The sequence below is a fragment of the Lissotriton helveticus genome, chromosome 12 (assembly GCF_964261635.1).
Source record: "Lissotriton helveticus chromosome 12, aLisHel1.1, whole genome shotgun sequence".
Taxonomy (NCBI): Eukaryota; Metazoa; Chordata; class Amphibia; order Caudata; family Salamandridae; genus Lissotriton; species Lissotriton helveticus.
The window spans coordinates 888300676-888320503 of record NC_136073.1 but is presented as its reverse complement, the minus strand read 5'-3'; the positions used below and the strand labels follow the sequence as shown (position 1 = coordinate 888320503).

The window sequence follows — 19828 nt, the reverse complement described above, 5'->3', positions numbered from 1 at the left end:
TGGTGCAAGAGTACGGCGGATCACTCGCCCCGGCGGGCAATCGGAGGTATGGAAACCTGCCTGGATGGGCTTTGCCGGTCGCTGACCCCCCCCCCCCCCTCCTCCCCCGCCAGTTGGATAATCGGGCTCTGCCTTCGGCAACGTGCAGCTCTGCCTTCAGCAGGGTGCAGCCTGTTGTAGAGCGTGGCCCTATACTGTGGTGGGGAGAGACTGTTGCTTGATCTGGGAAGGACCCAAGAGGAATACAGCGGAGGGACCCCCGGATTGGCACTGACTGTTGGATCTGCATATAGCTGCCCTAGACGCTCGTGGATACTCGGCCAGTGAACACAAGACAACCGGACGCGCGCCGGACCCCTCCCCCCCTCCCCCTCCTGACCCAAGGCGCAGCCCTGCATACCCTTCAGCAGGGCACACTCGGACACCTTTCACGGGGGAGGTGGGCGGGTAGATGTCATGGTGGACAGCACTGGACCTCTCGTAATCGGCCGTAGCAGGCCGTACTCCGCGTTGAAGGACGACCTGCGTATTAAGGAGCGGATTCTGGGTGCGGGGAGAGGGGGGGACCCCACCGAGCGTACTGGAACTGCCTAACTTGGGGCCGGTGGCTGGACAATCGTAACGGTACCCACTACTCCATACGAACGGTGAGGCCAGACGACTCGGCTACCAGACCGTCCGCCATGGGAAAGGGCGACAAGACACAGACTAAGCTGGCATTTGAGCTGCGCAAGACGAGACTACCGGACTCCCAAGCGCCGACCTCACCACAGCAAGCCAGGGGACCAGAGGGCTCACTGTACTCGGACATCAAAGATATGCTGGTGTCAATGGAGAAAGGCCTACAGGACAGCATGACTACTATCTGGTCCAAGATCGATGCCCTCACGTACCGAATGGACCGTATGGCAGAGAGGGTGGACAAACACGCGGAACGTCTCAACATGTCGGAGAGGCAACTGACTGAGGTTGAAGAGGCACAGACCGTACTAGATAAAGATCGCAAGCAGATGGGGAGGCTATTCCAGGTTGTTTAAGATAAGTCCGAGGACTTAGAAGCCCGCTCGAGGCGCTCGAACATACGCATCACCGGGTGTAGCGGAGACAACACAAACTGGAAAGATGGAACTATTTGTGGAGAAACTTCTGGTTACTCTGCTCGGAGACGACATTTTCTCACCGATGTTCATTGTGGAAAGAGCGCACCGTACATTGGGTCCTCGCCCGCGCACGGGGGCACCCCCAAGGCCGATAATTGCAAAGCTCCTGAACTATAGAGACAGGGACACAGCGTTGCGAGTTGCAAGAGAAAAAGGAAAGCTACAATTTGAGGGTATGGATATCTCCCTATTCCCTGATTTCACAGCAAAGGTACAGGAGGAAGGGCGGCACTTCGCTCCGTATAAAAAGCAACTACGGGACCTTGGGCTGGATTACGCCATGTTGTATCCGGCAAAACTCCGGATCAATAGACAAGGACATTCGCACTTTTTCATGGACCCGGCTGAACTCAAGAAGTCACTGAAAGTCTGGTCTAAGGAGCAGAGAAATAGCCCGAGGAGTCACAGCAGCGAACAAGACGATAACAGCCGGCTGGACGAACAAGAATAAACAGTGCTCGCTGCCCGGGTGTCTCGGTCAGTGTTCCTGATGGAAGCGGAGCGATGTTGAAGATGAAACCACTTTAAAGCATGACGTAATTTCGATTTACATGGCCCAGGAGGTCCGGCGTGTGGGACACTGCACCAACATTGGGTGAGATCCTTTCAGTATATTGCGGCCGGACTGCGGGTGGGAGATACCACCCTGTACTTGGCGGAGGCAGCTCTCCGGACAAGCGGAAATGACATTGATCTAGAACTTTGATGTTGATTATGGTTGCTGTGGGAGGCGGGGAGCTGCCCTTATGAGACACGCTGGGATATGTCGCAGACTCGCGATGACAAACCCTAAAAGGGCGATGGCGCTGGAGTGCAGACTGCAGTGCACTTAACTTGAGTGCTGGGATTAGCTCACATGGCAACCTCTTCCGTAGCGCTTTTAGCACTGGTAGTCCTCTGTGGGGCCTGTTGGGCATGTTTTCTGCTTGGTTCTAGTAGTGGAAGGGAGGGGGGTGGGACGGTATTCTGCCAGGCCAGGTTGAGGGGGGTCTGCTGTGGGAGGGGGGAGGCTGTTTGGGGTGGGTGTTTGGTTTATGAGGGGGGGAATCTGTATGTTGAATTGGACGAATGTCCTTATGGTCCTACTGATTGGAGATTGGTATTTTTGCGCAATGCTACTCACAGCACTCTACCCAGGAACTGGGACATAGTGTTCTTCACCGATGCCCCCTTACTTCCGAGATGATTGATACCGGTGTAGTGAATGCTGACGATACCCCTGTGACACTTAGAGCATTGACGTGGAACTTGAGAGGTCTGAATGATTATCGCAAACTAAGAAAGGTATTGAATTATTTACATAGGCAACACATAGACATAGCACTTATCCAAGAAACTCACCTCCCTCTCACAAGTAAACTGTTAGCAGCTAAGGGGTTAGGAGTTAATAGTGCTGCAGCGGGTTTCACAACGCACTCCAGAGGGGTGGTCACGTGGGTCAACCCCAGATCAAAACTACAGTTGATTCTGCTTCACTCGGATACAGAGGGCCGTTATGTAATTTCCAGGTGTGTTGGCAAGGGACATGATCTCATAGTAGTGAATGTGTATGGCCCTAATTATGATTCCCTAGAATTTTATGGAACACTTGCCCAGCATTGCAGAACTCATGCTACCTCCAGAATGATTTGGGGGGGGAGACTTCAACCTAGTACTTGACCCTGAGCTAGACAGGTCGGCGGGCCCTGCTCGACGCCCTTCGAATTCAGCTTTGTATTTGCGCTCTGGTCGATGTGTGGAGGCATAGGCACACCAGAAAGGGAGGGTATACACATTACTCAGCATATTATAACATCTCCACCAGAATTGACTACTGGCTAGCGTCCCATTCAGTCGTGCCACACATTAAGAAATGCGAGATTCTACCACGCACTCTTTCGGACCACTCCCTGCTGCTTTTGATACTGGATAGACCGATGAGGAAGATCCCCCCATTCACGTGGCGCTTTCCCCCTTATTCCTTACTGGATGAGGTATTCCGGGGGGAGCTGGCGGAGGAGATAGACAACTTTTTTGAGTCCAACATTGGGTCTGTAGACAGCTTTCAGACAGTTTGGGAGACCTTTAAAGTGTACGTCCGCGGGGTCGCAATGTCCAAACACTCCAGTGTCCTTAAGTCTATTAGGCAAAGACTGAAGCATATAGAGACCCAGTTGACACCCCTGGAACAGCGGCAACAGATTGCCCCCGATGCTGCTATGGCAGCCCAAATCAAACTCTTGATTGCTGAATACAATGAGGAGGCTGACAGGGAAGTACAACACATGGGAAAATTTGCCACTGCGCGTACGTATGATGAGGGGGAGTGACCTGGCTCCCTACTGCCCAAAATAGTGCGGAATTCCAGACGACCGCTGGTGATTGGTGAGTTGCACTCGGGATCTGGGGAGACACTGACAGGGGAAACTGAAATAATGGAAGAGTTTAGAGAGTACTACTCCGGACTATATAAGTCCAGATCCTCACAAGTAGAAGAGGAAATAGATGCATACCTGAGCTATATTAAAATGCCCCTACTCTCTAATGCACAGAGAGAATTTTTGATGATGCCGATACAAAAGGAAGAGATTACAGAGGCGCTAGACGGGATGCGTTCTGGCAGCGCCCCGGGTGCGGATGGCCTCACAGTGGGCTTTTATAAGGCCTTCAAGGACAAACTCTTGCCACATCTAGCCACCCTTTTTGACGACATATGTGTGGAGGGCAGCATGCCTGAATCAATGAGGGAGGCGCTACTTATCACAATCCTTAAACCCGGGAAACCCTCTACTGCATGTAGTTCTTATAGGCCTTTGTCCTTGATAAACGTTGACGCCAAATTATATGCTAAAATCTTGGCCACCCGCCTGGCATTACTTGCCCCGGAGTTGGTCGCACCAGAACAAGCTGGGTTTATTCCCAACAGAAACCTCACCTACAACATTCGCACGGTGTTAGGGACTATGCAACATGTGAGACAGGAGAACAAAGCCCTAGCAATTTTCCTTGATATGGAGAAGGCCTTCGACTCGGTAGAGTGGCCATTCATGTCGAGAGTCCTCCGAAAACTGGGGCTGGGGTAACCCTTCTTACAAATGTTAGGAGCATTATACTACAAACCTACAGCGAGGCTGAGACTGGGTGATCGTGTCTCGGAAGCATTTGCGATAAGTCGCGGCACCAGACAGGGCTGTCCTCTTTCGCCTTTGCTGTACGCGCTGGTCGCGGAACCCTTGGCGTGTGCTCTCAGGGAATACCACAGCTACGAAGGTATCAACTTTCCAACCTATAAAATATGTATCTCTACGTACGCAGACGACACATTGTTGTACGTCTGCGAACCGGAAACTAACCTTTCGGCGGTACTCAGAGAAGTGGTCAGATTTGGAGCTCTTTCAGGGCTACAAGTTAACTGGTCCAAATCAGTGGCGTTCCCGCTGACTCCTGTGACGTCTCAATTCGACATGGAATATCCACTCCAATGGACAACGGACCCGGTAAGATACCTGGGGTTTAAGCAACACCCGGACCCAGACGTCTTGATACGGGAAAATTACGGGGTGGCTTTTAGTAAACTGACGGCTGATGTAGATGCCTGGTGCAAACTCCCTTTGTCCTTAATGGGCAGAATAGCTATCATGAAGATGGTGGTGTTACCCAGGTTTCTGTTTTTGTTTAACAACATCCCAGTGGTGCTGTCGAAGACCTTCTTTAGGAACTTCTTATCAAACTTGCTTGGGGTGGTAAACAACCCAGGGTCCAGTGGAAAGTACTGACGCTCCCGTATGAGCAGGGGGGGCTGGGTGCACCAGACATGGAACGGTATTACAGGGTGGCCCAGGCCGCTCATTTGCATACGTGGATACACGGTAAATCTGATATCCCCCACGTGATCCTAGAACGCTTGTTTGCTGGCCCATCCCCCCTCCCAGCTATGATATGTGAACCGGTTGACCGCAATATTGGCAAATTGGACTCAATCAAAACCACAAACCATGCATGGCATGCGCTGTTGCAGGGGCAGGACTGTGTACTACTATACTCCCCACTCATGCCGATAGCATGGGCGGTGTGGCTTGCCCCACTGTCGGAGGCTGGTGTCACACGTGCACTGAATGCATTAGGAATAACGACTATGGGAGACCTCTTCGTAGCTGGGGTGGCAAAAACCTGGGAACAGATTGCCTCCTCAACTGAAAAGGCCGCACTACTGGTGCGCTTCCAATTCCACAGGGTGCGAAGTGCGCTGCTGGACCTTCTGGGGCCAGATCTGGCGGAACCGCCGGAAATCCCTGAGCTTACCTATGTAATTAAATCCTCCTCACCTCAGAAATTGGTCACGAACCTATACAAGATGGGCGCTCAGCATAAAGAGCACCAACTCTTGAAAGCCAGAATAGCGTGGCAACATGACCTGCAAACGCCGATAGATGACGAAATGTGGCGATACTGTTGTAGAAGTACGAGGAAGCTTTCTCTCAACGGTAGACACAGGTTGATTCATTTCAAATTCTTACAGCGTGTGTACTACATGCCGGAGAGACTGCACAGATATGGGCTCAGACGATCCGCTGAATGTGAACGCTGCCACGCTCAGGTTGCGGACTTCATGCATATGGCATGGAGTTGCCCCGGTATAAATAATTTCTGGAAGGAGGTGTTCGCGGAAATGAGAACAGTGTTGGAGGTGGATATGCCGGCGGATCCGGCGCTGTTGGGATACTCCAAAAAACTTCCGGTGGCACTGCGTCGACTGGCAGACATGGGCTTGTTGGTGGCCAGACGAGTTGTGGCTATATGCTGGATGCGGGGCCCGTTACCAACTAAGAATAGATGGGCCAGAGATATGCTATACTGCTGCACGCAATCAGAAGTTTACAGCAAGCTGTTGCCACCCTAGAGTCGGCCAAATAATTTTGGGAGTTTATACCAGACTTATTTGAATATGGGGGCCGACAAGGATACAACCCAGGATGGGTTACCAGATGGCCAGGAAACGCCGGATGGGGATAATGGCCTAGATTGAAGGAGCTTCTGCTGGACCAGGAGGCAAGTGAGTGGGGAGGAGACCGGAGGGAGGTGAGGTGAGGCCTGGTGTACAGAGAGAGTAGGGACTGTAAAAAGATGAGATCTGGCCGCCTAGACTCTGAAGGAACACTGCAATGGAGGGTGCCATGAGGGATGGGGTGAAAACGGAAGTGAGAGAAAACCATAACACGAACTGTGATATTGTTCCTGGGGAATGGGTAAATAGGACAGGGTGGTAGTTCCTTATACATGAAAGTAGGACGGGGGAAATGGGAAGTGTGTGTTTGGAGGGTGGGAGGGCTGTTGGGGTTGACATAGTTGTCTTTATTCCTGAGTCCTAGAGCCCCCTTTAGGTCTACATCCCGACAGGGTGCCCATAGCGGCTACAGATGTGAGTGATGGATTTGTGTGTACGAATGTGGCACCACACGGGTGTAATGCAATTACTACACAGACAAGTGAGATCTTGAACTTCTCTGATTCTGTACGCCGCCGGACCCCCGGGTTGTCGGCCAGTAGGCTGTGTATACTGAGATCATGCAAGTCGGCTTTGCTGACTAAGTAACGCTGCCGGCCCCCCCCGGGGTTGTAGGCTGCAAGCTGTGTAATATGCCAGGTACCAAATAAAGGTTTTGGAAATGTTAAAAAAAAAAAATAATAATTGCCCCCGACTGGCCGTGACAATGGTGGTACACGGACCTGCTTCATCTGTCAGTGGCTCCTCACAAGAGACTGCCATGCAGGCTGGACCTATTATCCAAGATGGACGGGAGGATTCATCACCCCAACCTTCCGTCATTGAGCTTGACAGCATGGCTCCTGAGGTCATACAATACGGCCATCTAGGATTGCCACAGGACTGCATGTCCATCCTGAAGGAAGCGAGAGGGCCTTCCAAGAGACATTCTTATACCTGTAAATGGAAGCGCTTTTATATGTGGTGCATGCAAAATGGTCATCATCCTATTAAGTGTCAGGAAGAAGGCGTTCTTCCCTATCTGTTGTTTCTGGAAAAAGCAGGTTTAAAGTTTAATTCTATTAAAGTGCATTTAGCTGCTATAACAGCATATAGGTGTTCACCTGCACAACCTTCTTTTTTCCAACTGCCTAATGTGAAGGATCTCCTGCAAGGGTTGAAAAAAGCCCTCCAGTGCGTCCTCCTTCCCCTCCCTGGGAGCTGAACCTGGTTCTGTCAAAATTAATGGGTCCTCCTTTTGAGCCCATTCATAAAGCCACTTTGCAGCATATTTCCTGGAAAGCTGCATTTTTGGTAGCAATAACGTCAGCTCGTAGGATGAGCGAGATTCAGGCTCTCTGCTCAAAGGAACCTTAAACTGTATTTCACTTAAACAGAGTGGTATTGAGGACACACCCGTCTTTTCTACCCAAGGTGGTGTCAGATTTTCATGTAAATCAGACTATCTCTCTGCCCACCTTCTTTCCTAATCCCTCTACTCCAGCTGAGAGGGCTTTGCATTCTTTGGGCCTGAAAAGGGTTTTAAAGTTTTATCTAGACAGGTCCAAAGTCTGATCAACTGTTTGTCAACTACGGTTTGATCAGAACAGGCTACGTGTCAAAGCAAACCACGTCGTCCCTTACCTTGTCTTGGCTGAAGCCCTCTTGGATGACGTGGATGATTTCGCAGAGACGCAAGGGACCAACTTCCCTAATCTCTAATCAAAACTTACTGATTCAGAAGTATACAGCAAGGTTTAAACTAGGAACTAGGGAGGAGGGCCGGTACTGGACGTTGAAGAGAAGACTTTGGTTCTTGCTGTCGACCTGCGAAGCAACAAGCACCGAAGACTTTAGTATTCAGGTCAGAAAGTTTTCACCCCTAACTATTCTAAGGCCTTTTGCTAACTCTGTCTGTCTAGTGAGAATACCCTAAATCAGTGTGGCGGACTTTTGAGGTTTCCCTACCTGCGATCAGTAAGTTGTTGGCCTTCGTCCAGTATTTCTTTGATTGATTGAGGTGATGAAGTCATCAGACGTCCTCTAGGATTAGTGGTCAGCTGGTGAGATGTCGGCTGGTTGGTCTAGAAATTGACGCAAAAGAAAGGAAGGATTACTTTACATTCTTTAAAAGACCCTTGCAAGTCTTCCTATCTTCTCCTATAACTTACTTGATATTAACTTCTTGCTTCTTGGTCTGGGGGTTCGTGTCTTTTTCACTAGAACTATTAAAGATAAACATAGACCAAGAGAACACAAAATCCTATATGTCTTTCTTCTAACACCTTGTTTAAGCAGAAATCTAAAACCACGATTATTATTAAATCTGTTCACAATTTAACAAACTCAAATAAATGAAAAGACAAATGTTCTTCCAAAAACTATGATGCATATAAATGTCCCAAGTCTCTTTCTTTGCATATTCTTCTGCAAATAAATGTTCCAAAAATTCTGTTGACCTTTCTTGCGAAGGGCGCCTTAAATTAAGTAAAGTACTTAGCTTTCAAACTAGAGTTCCAGATGCTTGCTCCGGGAAATGAGAAGAGCCGCCGTGAAGACCTGCCATGATCGAATGTTCCTTCCGGTGAGTCACTCCAGCAGACGCGACCTTCTCCTCAAGATATCTGAAGGCAAAGCGCCTTCCAGAAGGCTGGGTGCGGTTTAAATACAGGACCGCACCCAGCCGCTCCCAGTTACGCACTTAGAACGTGCGCGAAGACGTTGCCTGCAATCCCCCTTGGATGCGCACCAAAAAGGAGCGTGCAGGGATGCGGGGACAGGAAGCATGAGACCTTCACTGGGGCATTGTCATACCGAGCCATACGCGAAGGTTAAAACTCAGATATACTGAGTTCACAAGCCCCAAAACCAATGCAAAACAACACAAAAGTGAAAAGGTACAAGTCTAAGCAAGTTGAATACAATATAAACCTATGTGGTGAGAGGCATGAATCAACAAGGTATAAACACACCCAATCACACTGACTTTGATGCGTGCGGGGAGCACGGGACAGGGGTGGGTTTTACTAAGGGAAAACTCTGCACATGACTTCGGGATATGTGTAGCACGTTATGGGTACGCAGAACCATGACAGTACTCCCTCCTCAAGATCCCCCCACGAACGGTGGAAATGGGCCTAGGTTTCTCAGGGTGTCTTAAATGGAAGGATCGGACCAATCTAGGAGAGTTTTTTAGATGTTCTAAAGGTTCCCATGATCTTTCCTCTGGGCCATAACCTTTCCAATCAATGAGGTAAAAAAGTTTTCCTCTAACTCTTTTGGAATCTAAGATCGTCTTGACCTCAAATTCAGCGTGATCTTCAATCATGATGGAAGGCGGAGATTTAGAAATACGAGTCTGGGGATGGAATGGTTTGACCAGAGAGACATGAAAAACCGGGTGTATCAAGTATTTGCGAGGAAGAGTCAGTCTCACACAAACTGGGTTAATTACTTTCTCAATAGGAAAGGGGCCAATAAACTTTGGATTGAATTTCCTGTTTCCCTTTAGCTTCAAATTTTTAGTACTCAACCACACTTTATCACCAACAGTATACTGAGGTTGTTCAGATCGATGTTTATCCTTGGCTTCCTTTTGATATTCCTTTGCTTTAGCCAAGTTGAATTTAGCTTCTTCCTGAATGGTGAATACCTTGGATACATAGTCAGAAATTGGAGGTACAGAATCATAGTTTTTAGAACTTTCGGGAATACTTTTGGGATGAAATCCAAAATTACAAAAGAACGGAGACATTTTGATAGATGAATGTTCAGAATTATTATAGGCGAACTCTAAGGGGCTTAAAAGATCTGACCATTCTTCAGGAACACTAGGCAACATACAACGGAGATATTGTTCGATAGTTTGATTAGTTCGTTCGGTTAAACCATCAGTTTGGGGATGATAACTAGAAGATAAACGAACATCCATATGTAACAATGAACCCAGTTTTTGCCAAACCGTTGAAATAAATTGGGAACCCCTGTCTGAAATAACCACAGAAGGAATACCGTGTAATCTTATCACATGTGTCATAATAACATGAGCTAGTTCTAAGGCAGTGGGAAGCTTTTTTAAAGGAATAAAATGGGCCATACGCGTGAACTGATCTATAACAGTTAGAATTGTATTAAATCCCTTCTTGGTTTCAGGTAGTTCGACAATAAAATCTAACGAAATAGTATGGCAGGGTTGAGGTGGAATTGGCAGAGGCATTAACAACCCACTAGGAGGTTGATGAGAAGTCTTGTGTTGAATGCAAATACTGCAAGTTTCAACAAATTGCTGAACGTCTTTGACCATAAAAGGCCACCAAAAGGTTCGTTTAATAAGTTCCATAGTTTTCAAAATACTGGGGTGAGCGGATAACATAGTGTCATGGTGAAGATGGATTATGGATTTTTGAATCTTTTCAGTAGGAACGAAAATCAAATCATGTACCATCATCAAATTATCTTTCTCATATAGATAAGGATGATCTTTTTTCCACATCTCAACATCCTTTTCTTTCAAAGCCTCTTTGATGTTATTGACAATATCACTCATGGATATACTTCCCTGAAAACAAGAAGTTGGGATTACAGGGTGGACAATTTCAGGTAGTTCTGGGCCTTTGTCTCCAATTCTAGACAAAGCATCCGCTTTTAAGTTCTCTTTCCCTGGACGATAAGTTATTACAAAATTGTAGTCATTGAAGAACATAGACCAACGTAACTGTCTAGCAGTCAGAGCCTTTACAGATCTTAGAGCTTGAAGGTTTCTGTGGTCCGTATAGATAGTTACTGGATGACGAGCCCCTAACAGGTAGTGGCGCCATTCTTCAAACACAGCCTTTATTGCCAATAACTCCTTATCGGCGATTGCATAATTCTGTTCAGCTTCTGATAATTTTCTAGAGAAGTATGCTATCGGGTGCATTTGGCCGGTATCAGAATTTCGTTGTGAAAGAATACCTCCTAACGCATATTGAGATGCGTCTGCTTCTACGATAAACGGTTGGTTAGGGTCTGGATGACATAAGATTGGGGCCATGGTAAACCTCTTTTTTAGGATTTGAAAGGCTTCATCAGCTTCAGAGGTCCATAAAAATTTTACTCCTTTTCTCAACAACTTGGTTATGGGTGTAATAATTTGAGAAAAGTTTTGAATAAATCTGCGGTAAAAGTTTGCAAAGCCTAGGAAACTTTGAATTTGTTTCACAGTAGTGGGGCTTGGCCAAGTTGTTACTGCTTCTACCTTTTTTGGGTCCATTTCTATTCCTTCGGGACTAATAATGTACCCCAGGAAGTCTACCTTGGAAACATGAAATAGACTTTTTTCCAATTTCACATAAAGTGAGTTTGAGAGCAGTTTTTGAAGAATGGCGCGGACCTGTTGTACATGTTCTTTCTCTGAATCTGAATAGATGAGAATATCATCTATGTAGACTACGCAACAGATGTCAATGAATTCATGTAAAACTTCGTTTATAAAAAACTGGAAGGCGGCAGGAGCGTTGCATAGACCAAAAGGCATGACTTGGTATTCAAAGAGACCGAACTTAGTGCGGAAGGCCGTCTTCCATTCGTCTCCTTTTCTTACTCTAACTAAATGGTAAGCTCCTCGCAAGTCCAGTTTAGTATAAATCTTAGCCTTCTTAATTTGGTCCAAAAGAGTAGGAATCAAAGGTAAGGGGTACCTGTTCTTAATCGTGACATTGTTTATTGCCCTATAATCTATGCACGTGCGCAATTCCCCCCCTTTTTTGGAATGAAAAAAAGAGCTGAAGATACTGGAGATTTAGAGTGTCTAATGAAGCCGTTTGCAAGGTACTCATCAAGGTATTCTCTCAGATGAGTGTTTTCAGTTTCGGTAAGAGCGTAAATGCGACTGCAGGGCAGGGTTGCACCAGGCATTAGATCAATTCTACAGTCGAAATCTCTATGTGGGGGAAGAGTATTGGCTCTTTTCTTGTCAAACACATCAGATAAGTCATTATATTCTGATGGAACCCCATCCAAAAGCAGTACATTGGGTGATTCTATTCCAAAATCAAAACCTTGAACCACATCCTTAGATCTATCTAAGAGGAAGCAATGTTCAGTACAAGTGGATGACTTAAAGGTGATTAACTTGGTTACCCAATCTATGCTTGGGTTATGTTTTATTAGCCAAGGTATGCCTAGAATCATCTTAAATTGGGGAGCGTCAATTATGTCGAATTGTATCCTTTCTCGATGTATAGGAGAACAATCCATTTCTAAAGGTTCGGTCTGTCTGTTTACAAGCCCTGAAGTCAACTCTTTACCATCAACTGCTCTGACAGTTTCTGGGTGATCCTTAAACTCCGATGTAAAACCTAACTGTAGAAAGAATTGGGAATCTATAAAATTTCCTGTAGCCCCTGAATCTATAATGGCTTCAACTTTTCTTGTGTGAGATTCAGAAAGCAGACCTCGGAGTTCAACTAAGATAGAAAAGTGTCTAAATCCAATGGGAGGAAGAGTTGAGGCCAAACTAGAAAAACTACCCGATAAACTGACCTCTCCTTTTACCGAGTTTTCTAGTTTTCCGACTTTTCCTGTGTACTGGCTACATCAGAGGATTTGGTCTTAAACTTATTTGGTCGTGTGGGGCATTCCTTTACAAAGTGTCCTGTCTTCCCACAATATAGGCACTGATTTAATCGTCGCCTCTTTTCCTTCTCCTCCTTTGATAAAGGACCTCGGATTGAACCTATTTGCATGGGTTCAACCGAATCTGGTTTTGCACCGGTTTCTCGATTTGAAGCAGATCTTTCCTTAAAGAAAACTACCTTATGCTCTGACTTCCCTCTTTCTCCTTTTCTCTCTGAAATGCGATGATTAAGCTTAACCACTAAGTCAATGAAAGCACTTATGTCCTCTGGGGGCTCTAGAATCTGAGTTATCATGTCCTTTAATTCCTCCCTTAAACCTCTGTAAAAGATAGAGACTCTTTTGTCATACGGCCAATCAGCCTCTAAAACCAATCGGTTGAAGGTAGATATATAATGTAAAAGATCAGAAGATCCTTGCTTTAAACCTAAAAGCTCATTGTCTGCCGATTGAACAAAAAGATGTTTTGCAAACATCTTCTTTAAAGCCCTCTCGAAATCTTTAAAATTATACAAAATTCGATCATCATTCTCAACTAAAGGAACTGACCATAGAGCTGCATCTCCACCCATATAGGATAACATAAATGCTACTCTGGAGGAATCGTCTGGAAAAGCTGTAGTCTTAGCTATAAAATGTAAGTGGCATTGTTGTAAAAACACCGAGAATTTGTTACAATCCCCATAAAACCTCTCAGGAGGGGCTAAGGGGGTAGGGAACGGAGTTACCACTTGGATTTGTGTCGTGGAATCAGAACTAGAAGATGAACTCTGAAAAGTGGTTGGTTTCAAGACTGACTTCTGCTGAATCGAGTCTTGGAGAGAGGACACATCCCTACGTAAGGCTGCGTTATCCTGTCTAATTGCCTCTAAAACTGCGGCCAAATCCTGCATATTCACTTGGTCCATTGCGTCCGGGCGAAATTATCTACGTGGGCTTTGCCTTCTGTCAAAGCAAACCACGTCGTCCCTTACCTTGTCTTGGCTGAAGCCCTCTTGGATGACGTGGATGATTTCGCAGAGACGCAAGGGACCAACTTCCCTAATCTCTAATCAAAACTTACTGATTCAGAAGTATACAGCAAGGTTTAAACTAGGAACTAGGGAGGAGGGCCGGTACTGGACGTTGAAGAGAAGACTTTGGTTCTTGCTGTCGACCTGCGAAGCAACAAGCACCGAAGACTTTAGTATTCAGGTCAGAAAGTTTTCACCCCTAACTATTCTAAGGCCTTTTGCTAACTCTGTCTGTCTAGTGAGAATACCCTAAATCAGTGTGGCGGACTTTTGAGGTTTCCCTACCTGCGATCAGTAAGTTGTTGGCCTTCGTCCAGTATTTCTTTGATTGATTGAGGTGATGAAGTCATCAGACGTCCTCTAGGATTAGTGGTCAGCTGGTGAGATGTCGGCTGGTTGGTCTAGAAATTGACGCAAAAGAAAGGAAGGATTACTTTACATTCTTTAAAAGACCCTTGCAAGTCTTCCTATCTTCTCCTATAACTTACTTGATATTAACTTCTTGCTTCTTGGTCTGGGGGTTTGTGTCTTTTTCACTAGAACTATTAAAGATAAACATAGACCAAGAGAACACAAAATCCTATATGTCTTTCTTCTAACACCTTGTTTAAGCAGAAATCTAAAACCACGATTATTATTAAATCTGTTCACAATTTAACAAACTCAAATAAATGAAAAGACAAATGTTCTTCCAAAAACTATGATGCATATAAATGTCCCAAGTCTCTTTCTTTGCATATTCTTCTGCAAATAAATGTTCCAAAAATTCTGTTGACCTTTCTTGCGAAGGGCGCCTTAAATTAAGTAAAGTACTTAGCTTTCAAACTAGAGTTCCAGATGCTTGCTCCGGGAAATGAGAAGAGCCGCCGTGAAGACCTGCCAGGATCGAATGTTCCTTCCGGCGAGTCACTCCAGCAGACGCGACCTTCTCCTCAAGATATCTGAAGGCAAAGCGCCTTCCAGAAGGCTGGGTGCGGTTTAAATACAGGACCGCACCCAGCCGCTCCCAGTTACACACTTAGAACGTGCGCGAAGACGTTGCCTGCAATCCCCCTTGGATGCGCACCAAAAAGGAGCGTGCAGGGATGCGGGGACAGGAAGCATGAGACCTTCACTGGGGCATTGTCATACCGAGCCATACGCGAAGGTTAAAACTCAGATATACTGAGTTCACAAGCCCCAAAACCAATGCAAAACAACACAAAAGTGAAAAGGTACAAGTCTAAGCAAGTTGAATACAATATAAACCTATGTGGTGAGAGGCATGAATCAACAAGGTATAAACACACCCAATCACACTGACTTTGATGCGTGCGGGGAGCACGGGACAGGGGTGGGTTTTACTAAGGGAAAACTCTGCACATGACTTCGGGATATGTGTAGCACGTTATGGGTACGCAGAACCATGACACTACGCAGCTTCGAAACGGTCCATTTCACGGTGGATAGTTTCGTGTATCAAGCTTTCCTATCAATTGGCCTAGAAAACTCTAGGTTTTTCTCCCAAGGCACATTCCACTAGGGGTAAAGCGGCGACTGCGGCTTTCCTCCTTAATGTGCCCATGTCTGAGATCTGTAAGGCGGCAACCTGGAGGTCCGTCCATACATTTACCAGGCATTACTGTCTTGATTTTGACACTAGAGCAGATACCCAAGTAGTCCAGGCCTCCTTGCGGAATCTGTTTGGCAGCTGAATTCTCAGCTGCTATGAATGTTTTTTCGGTTGGGTCAGGTATGTCTCATTTACCTGCTGGTGGTGCTTGGGCTTGCTATTCTATTCAGTGCTTATGACTATTGATGAGGATCCCCTGGAAGAGAAGGATAAGTTACTTACCTGTAATCCTAGTTCTCTTCCAGGGGTATCCTCATCAAAGTCATAAGCAACCCACCCGCCTCCCCAGGTAAATGAGATTTATCTGTTCAGTATATTGTGTTGGTGCTCTGACTTCAGGGTGATGCAAAGAACAACTGACCTAACTGTCACCCTGAGGCATGATGGGAAGCCAGGGGTCATGGCTGCCTTAAAGGCACAGTGCCAGTTTTTGGTGAAAATGCTATTGCTTTACAATGCAGCCTGTGGGCTAACAATGTGTGTTTATTAGCAATTTGCAGGATTTATGAGTGTTTGTGCTCATTAAAACACAAAGTTCAAGGGCTATTTGACCTAATGTGTTTTTTGTTTCCTTGCTAATTGCAGTATATGTATGGGTATTTACATTGTTTAGCCTTCTGTTTTGGGGCTGCATTGGTGTGAGAAAAAATTATATATGTGTATACATATATGTGGAGCGTTTATATGTGTTTTTTACATATATAATTTTTTTATATTTCCGGGGTCCCTGCACGTGGGCGGGAATATTCAGTGCTTATGACTTTGATGAGGATACCCCAAGAAGAGAACTAGGATTACAGGTAAGTAACTTATCCTTACAGGTAAGTAACTTGTTTTCTTGTGTCACATCAGGATAGTCAGGTGAAAAACCCAATACTGAAAGCAATTTACCATATACACCTGCAAAAAAGCGAAATAAAATGTCCAGAAAATGTGGTGTGATGATAATGAAGAACAGTGGCAGGAAGATAGTTTAAATTTATGTTTCTGGGAACATCGCCTACTGTTGCTGGGAACAACAATGTTTCATCTTCTACTCGGAACACGTAAAAATTCTGGCAGTTTCGAGTCATGGGACTTTTTAAGTAAGCCTTGTTTTTATATGCAAAATTACTGTTTAAACTTTGACTTTTTCAACAAGTTGTTTAAATTTGATCTTTTTCAACGGAACATAGCTACCAAATGGGGGGCAGCGACCACTCCAACGCCGGAACTTGGGCAAGAGACCTAGATAAATGCATGATTACAGAGAAAGAGGCTTTCAAGTCCAGAGGTTGCCCCCGGAAGTTGGATAAGAAATGGGGACAATTGAATGTTGATAGGGGGGACCCGTGTGGGCCTCGCCAAGCACGGAAATGGAAATGTCATAACGCCGATGGGACAGACGGGGTAGTGACGGCTGAGTGACGCCACTATTTTGAATTATAACGTTTGTAGACAACATGTACTTTTCGATGTCGTGATCATTGCTGTATTTGTGATTGGTGCTGCTTTATTTTCAATAAAAACAACTGTTAAAATACAACAACAAAAATGTTTTTATCTTTCGCAATTAGGCTTTTGCTATGCTCTTCGTTATTAAAGAAGCGTGATGCTTTTGTAGATTGTATGGATTTTTTAAACATATTTAACCTTTATTTAAGCATAGTTTTGGGAAACTTTTTTAGTCACCTCACGTCCAAGGAGTTGGTGTCAAGTGTTCACATTTTAGTCCCGGTCAAAACACCTCCATTTTACATGCTCACGTTTAAACTTGACCTTGCGCAACTTTGTAGGCATACTATCTGAACACTGAACATTCTGTACAGAAGCTAAAGTTCACTCCACAAAGTGTTATTATTGTCCACTCTACGACAGCTTTGTCAGGGCAGAATCAATAATGGCAGCCAGACTGGGACTTTGGCATGGCAACATGGATGATGTTTATTATATAAACAACATCACGGCATTGTTTAGTTAGAGGAGCATTTAGCTGGCACTGAGAGGTCACCCCATGCTGGAATTCCAGCCTAGCTGATTTCTGTTTACCTCTGCAAGAGATGATGCCCAGCTCTCCACCAAGGACAGGCTCCCTGATGAAACTTACCCACAGTTAACGGGGAAGTTCGATCACTGTACATGGATTTGGCAGATTTACCCACCTTAGGCACACTAGCTTAGGAAGGGCTAGGTAGTAGTACATAATATTATAGTACTTACATGCAAACGTATATTTTCTGTAACAGCAAAATGGTTGAACTCTTTATCGTCTTCACCAAACCCATAATGCTGATCACTCTGTTCTGTTTCTTTCTGTTGATTATTGCAGTTGCACATATGTTACACAAAAATCACAATGCTTCAATAAATATTGAAATGCCATGTCGTGTATCTCTTTGGGTATGCATGAGTTACCAGACTTAAGGGTTCTAGATCTGTTACCTCGATTTCCTTGGGGAGTTAGTATGTCATTTTATGAGGTTGCATAATCCATTTCTTACCTTGTCAGGTTAGGGGTACAGATTGTGCACTGTGAGCTAGTAGACCTTAAGGCCAACATATCTTGATGTTGTGCGTAGAATCATCAGTCTAGCACAGTTTTGACGTTTATGTTGTCCAACAAACGCCTAGTTTTTGATGAAAAAGTTTAAGCCGTATGACACGGTGTTGTCACTAACGTAGGATGGTTCATTCAGTAATATCCAAAAGGGAACAAATCTCCATTTTTCATAGTGGTACCAATAGATGGAAACAAGGCACCAATATCCAGTGTGGTTTTAAAGTACAATACTGAAGCCTGCTGATGAAATTTAAGAAAGCACTTGAACATTTGAAAGATATTTAATGCTAGAGACGTTTTTTTGTTGAGTTTTATGTAATGGTTTAAATTTACATTTTATTTTTGTTGGGGGAACAGTCTGTGGAAATGACAAGCATCTAACATCTAAGCCTACGAAATGTGAACTGAAATCCCATGTGTCCAATGACTCTGTAGCTCCAGCAGCCAAAGAAGCCGAAAATACTAAAGACAAAGAAGACATTGCTCAGAGCAAGCCAGGTAAGGCGAATCTTGTTTCAGAAGGTTAAGAGAGCCCAATGTGGAGTCAAACCACAGCTAAGGATGTCCTGGGTAGCTTTAATGAATTAAAAGCATCAAAAATAGCATACATTTTTCTTTAAATGTGTTTACTATTACTACGCAGCAATAATTGCATACTTTCTGAATATAAAGCATATTGCCTAAACAAAAAATTGGCATCACAGCTTAGTAGAACACCTTACAGCTGGAAGTAAATGGCTATTACCTCCTACAGTAAATAATGCCCATTCCAGAAGGAAGTAATTTGATTCACAAGTAAAATCTGCTCTTCTTGTGGTAGAATTACTGAGGGTCACTACAGCTTTCCAGCAATAAATACATTACTTCAGGTTACAGGTGGTTTTCCCTTGACAGAATGTGCTACCAGTGTCCTGCCTCCTCACACTGTGCTTCCCTGTGCTTGTAGTGAACTGCAGGTATTCAGTCAAAGGAACATTTACTCTTCGTGGTGTTGTGATGCTCTCAAACACTAAAAAATAAATGCACCAAGCAGTAATGGCTCCCATCTGTGGGAGCCAGACATCCTCTTTAATGATCAATTGACTCAATTCAGGATGATTTGCGTCCCAAAAACTGGAGATATGACCCCAGGGGTATTTCCAAAAAAGAACAGAATGGCGTAACACACCCCTTGGCGTTGTGCTTCTTCATTGGCCATCCCCCGCTCGCAAGAGAATGCTCTAGTGGCAGGCGGTCTCGTTGTGGATAGAGGGGCTATTTATAGATGATCGGAGTAATGGGGGATCCAGGCAACTAAAAACCCCATGCACCTACCAATGCTTAAAATCTTTCTTTTATTAGATGGGTGGTGTAGTGGTGATTAAAAAAGGATGTCGGGCACTAGAGGCTCCATTACGCTGCTCATGTCCTATCTAGGTCAACATGTTTCAGCCATGACGCTGCCAAAGCAACTTGAGCATGTGCAAAGTTACTGCATTTAGGAAGACAGGATCTGAAATCTGTCGGAGGCAAAGGGAGTTGGATACAGTCATTCTTCCTCTCCAGACACCAGAGGCCATCCTCACCATGTTGTGTCACATCAGGATAGTCAGGTGAAGAACCCAATACTTTAAGCAATTTAACATATTCACCTGCAAAAAAGAGAAATGAAATGTTCAGAAAATGTGGTGTGATGATAATGAAAAACAGTGGCAGGAAGATATTTTAAATTTCTGTTTAGCTAACCCAGAAAGGAAACAGGTCTTTCTCTTCCAGGGAATACTCATCAAAGTCATGAGCAGTGAATTATCCCCGCCACTGTGCGGGACCCCGGAGCTTATAACAATATATATACATATATATATATGTAAATATAATAAATAACTATACAGCCCTATAAAAACCCAACTAAAACGGGCTAACAGCCAGAAAATAACTTAGCCATAC

At 45.0% G+C, this 19828-nt stretch overlaps 1 protein-coding gene across 13 annotated transcripts in view; it reads left to right on the top strand.

The window, feature by feature from the left end:
- Positions 1 to 19828, top strand: part of ZCWPW1 (zinc finger CW-type and PWWP domain containing 1) — a 1771049-nt gene that overhangs the window by 1535113 nt on the left and 216108 nt on the right. For 11 of the 13 annotated variants that reach the window (XM_078668568.1, XM_078668561.1, XM_078668571.1 and 8 more), the window contains one exon: positions 18260 to 18400. The exons of the other annotated variants lie outside the window; for them this stretch is intronic. In XM_078668568.1, the coding sequence (XP_078524694.1) occupies positions 18260 to 18400 (141 nt within the window). The remainder of the gene's footprint in view (positions 1 to 18259; positions 18401 to 19828) is intronic. 13 annotated transcript variants of the gene reach the window in all.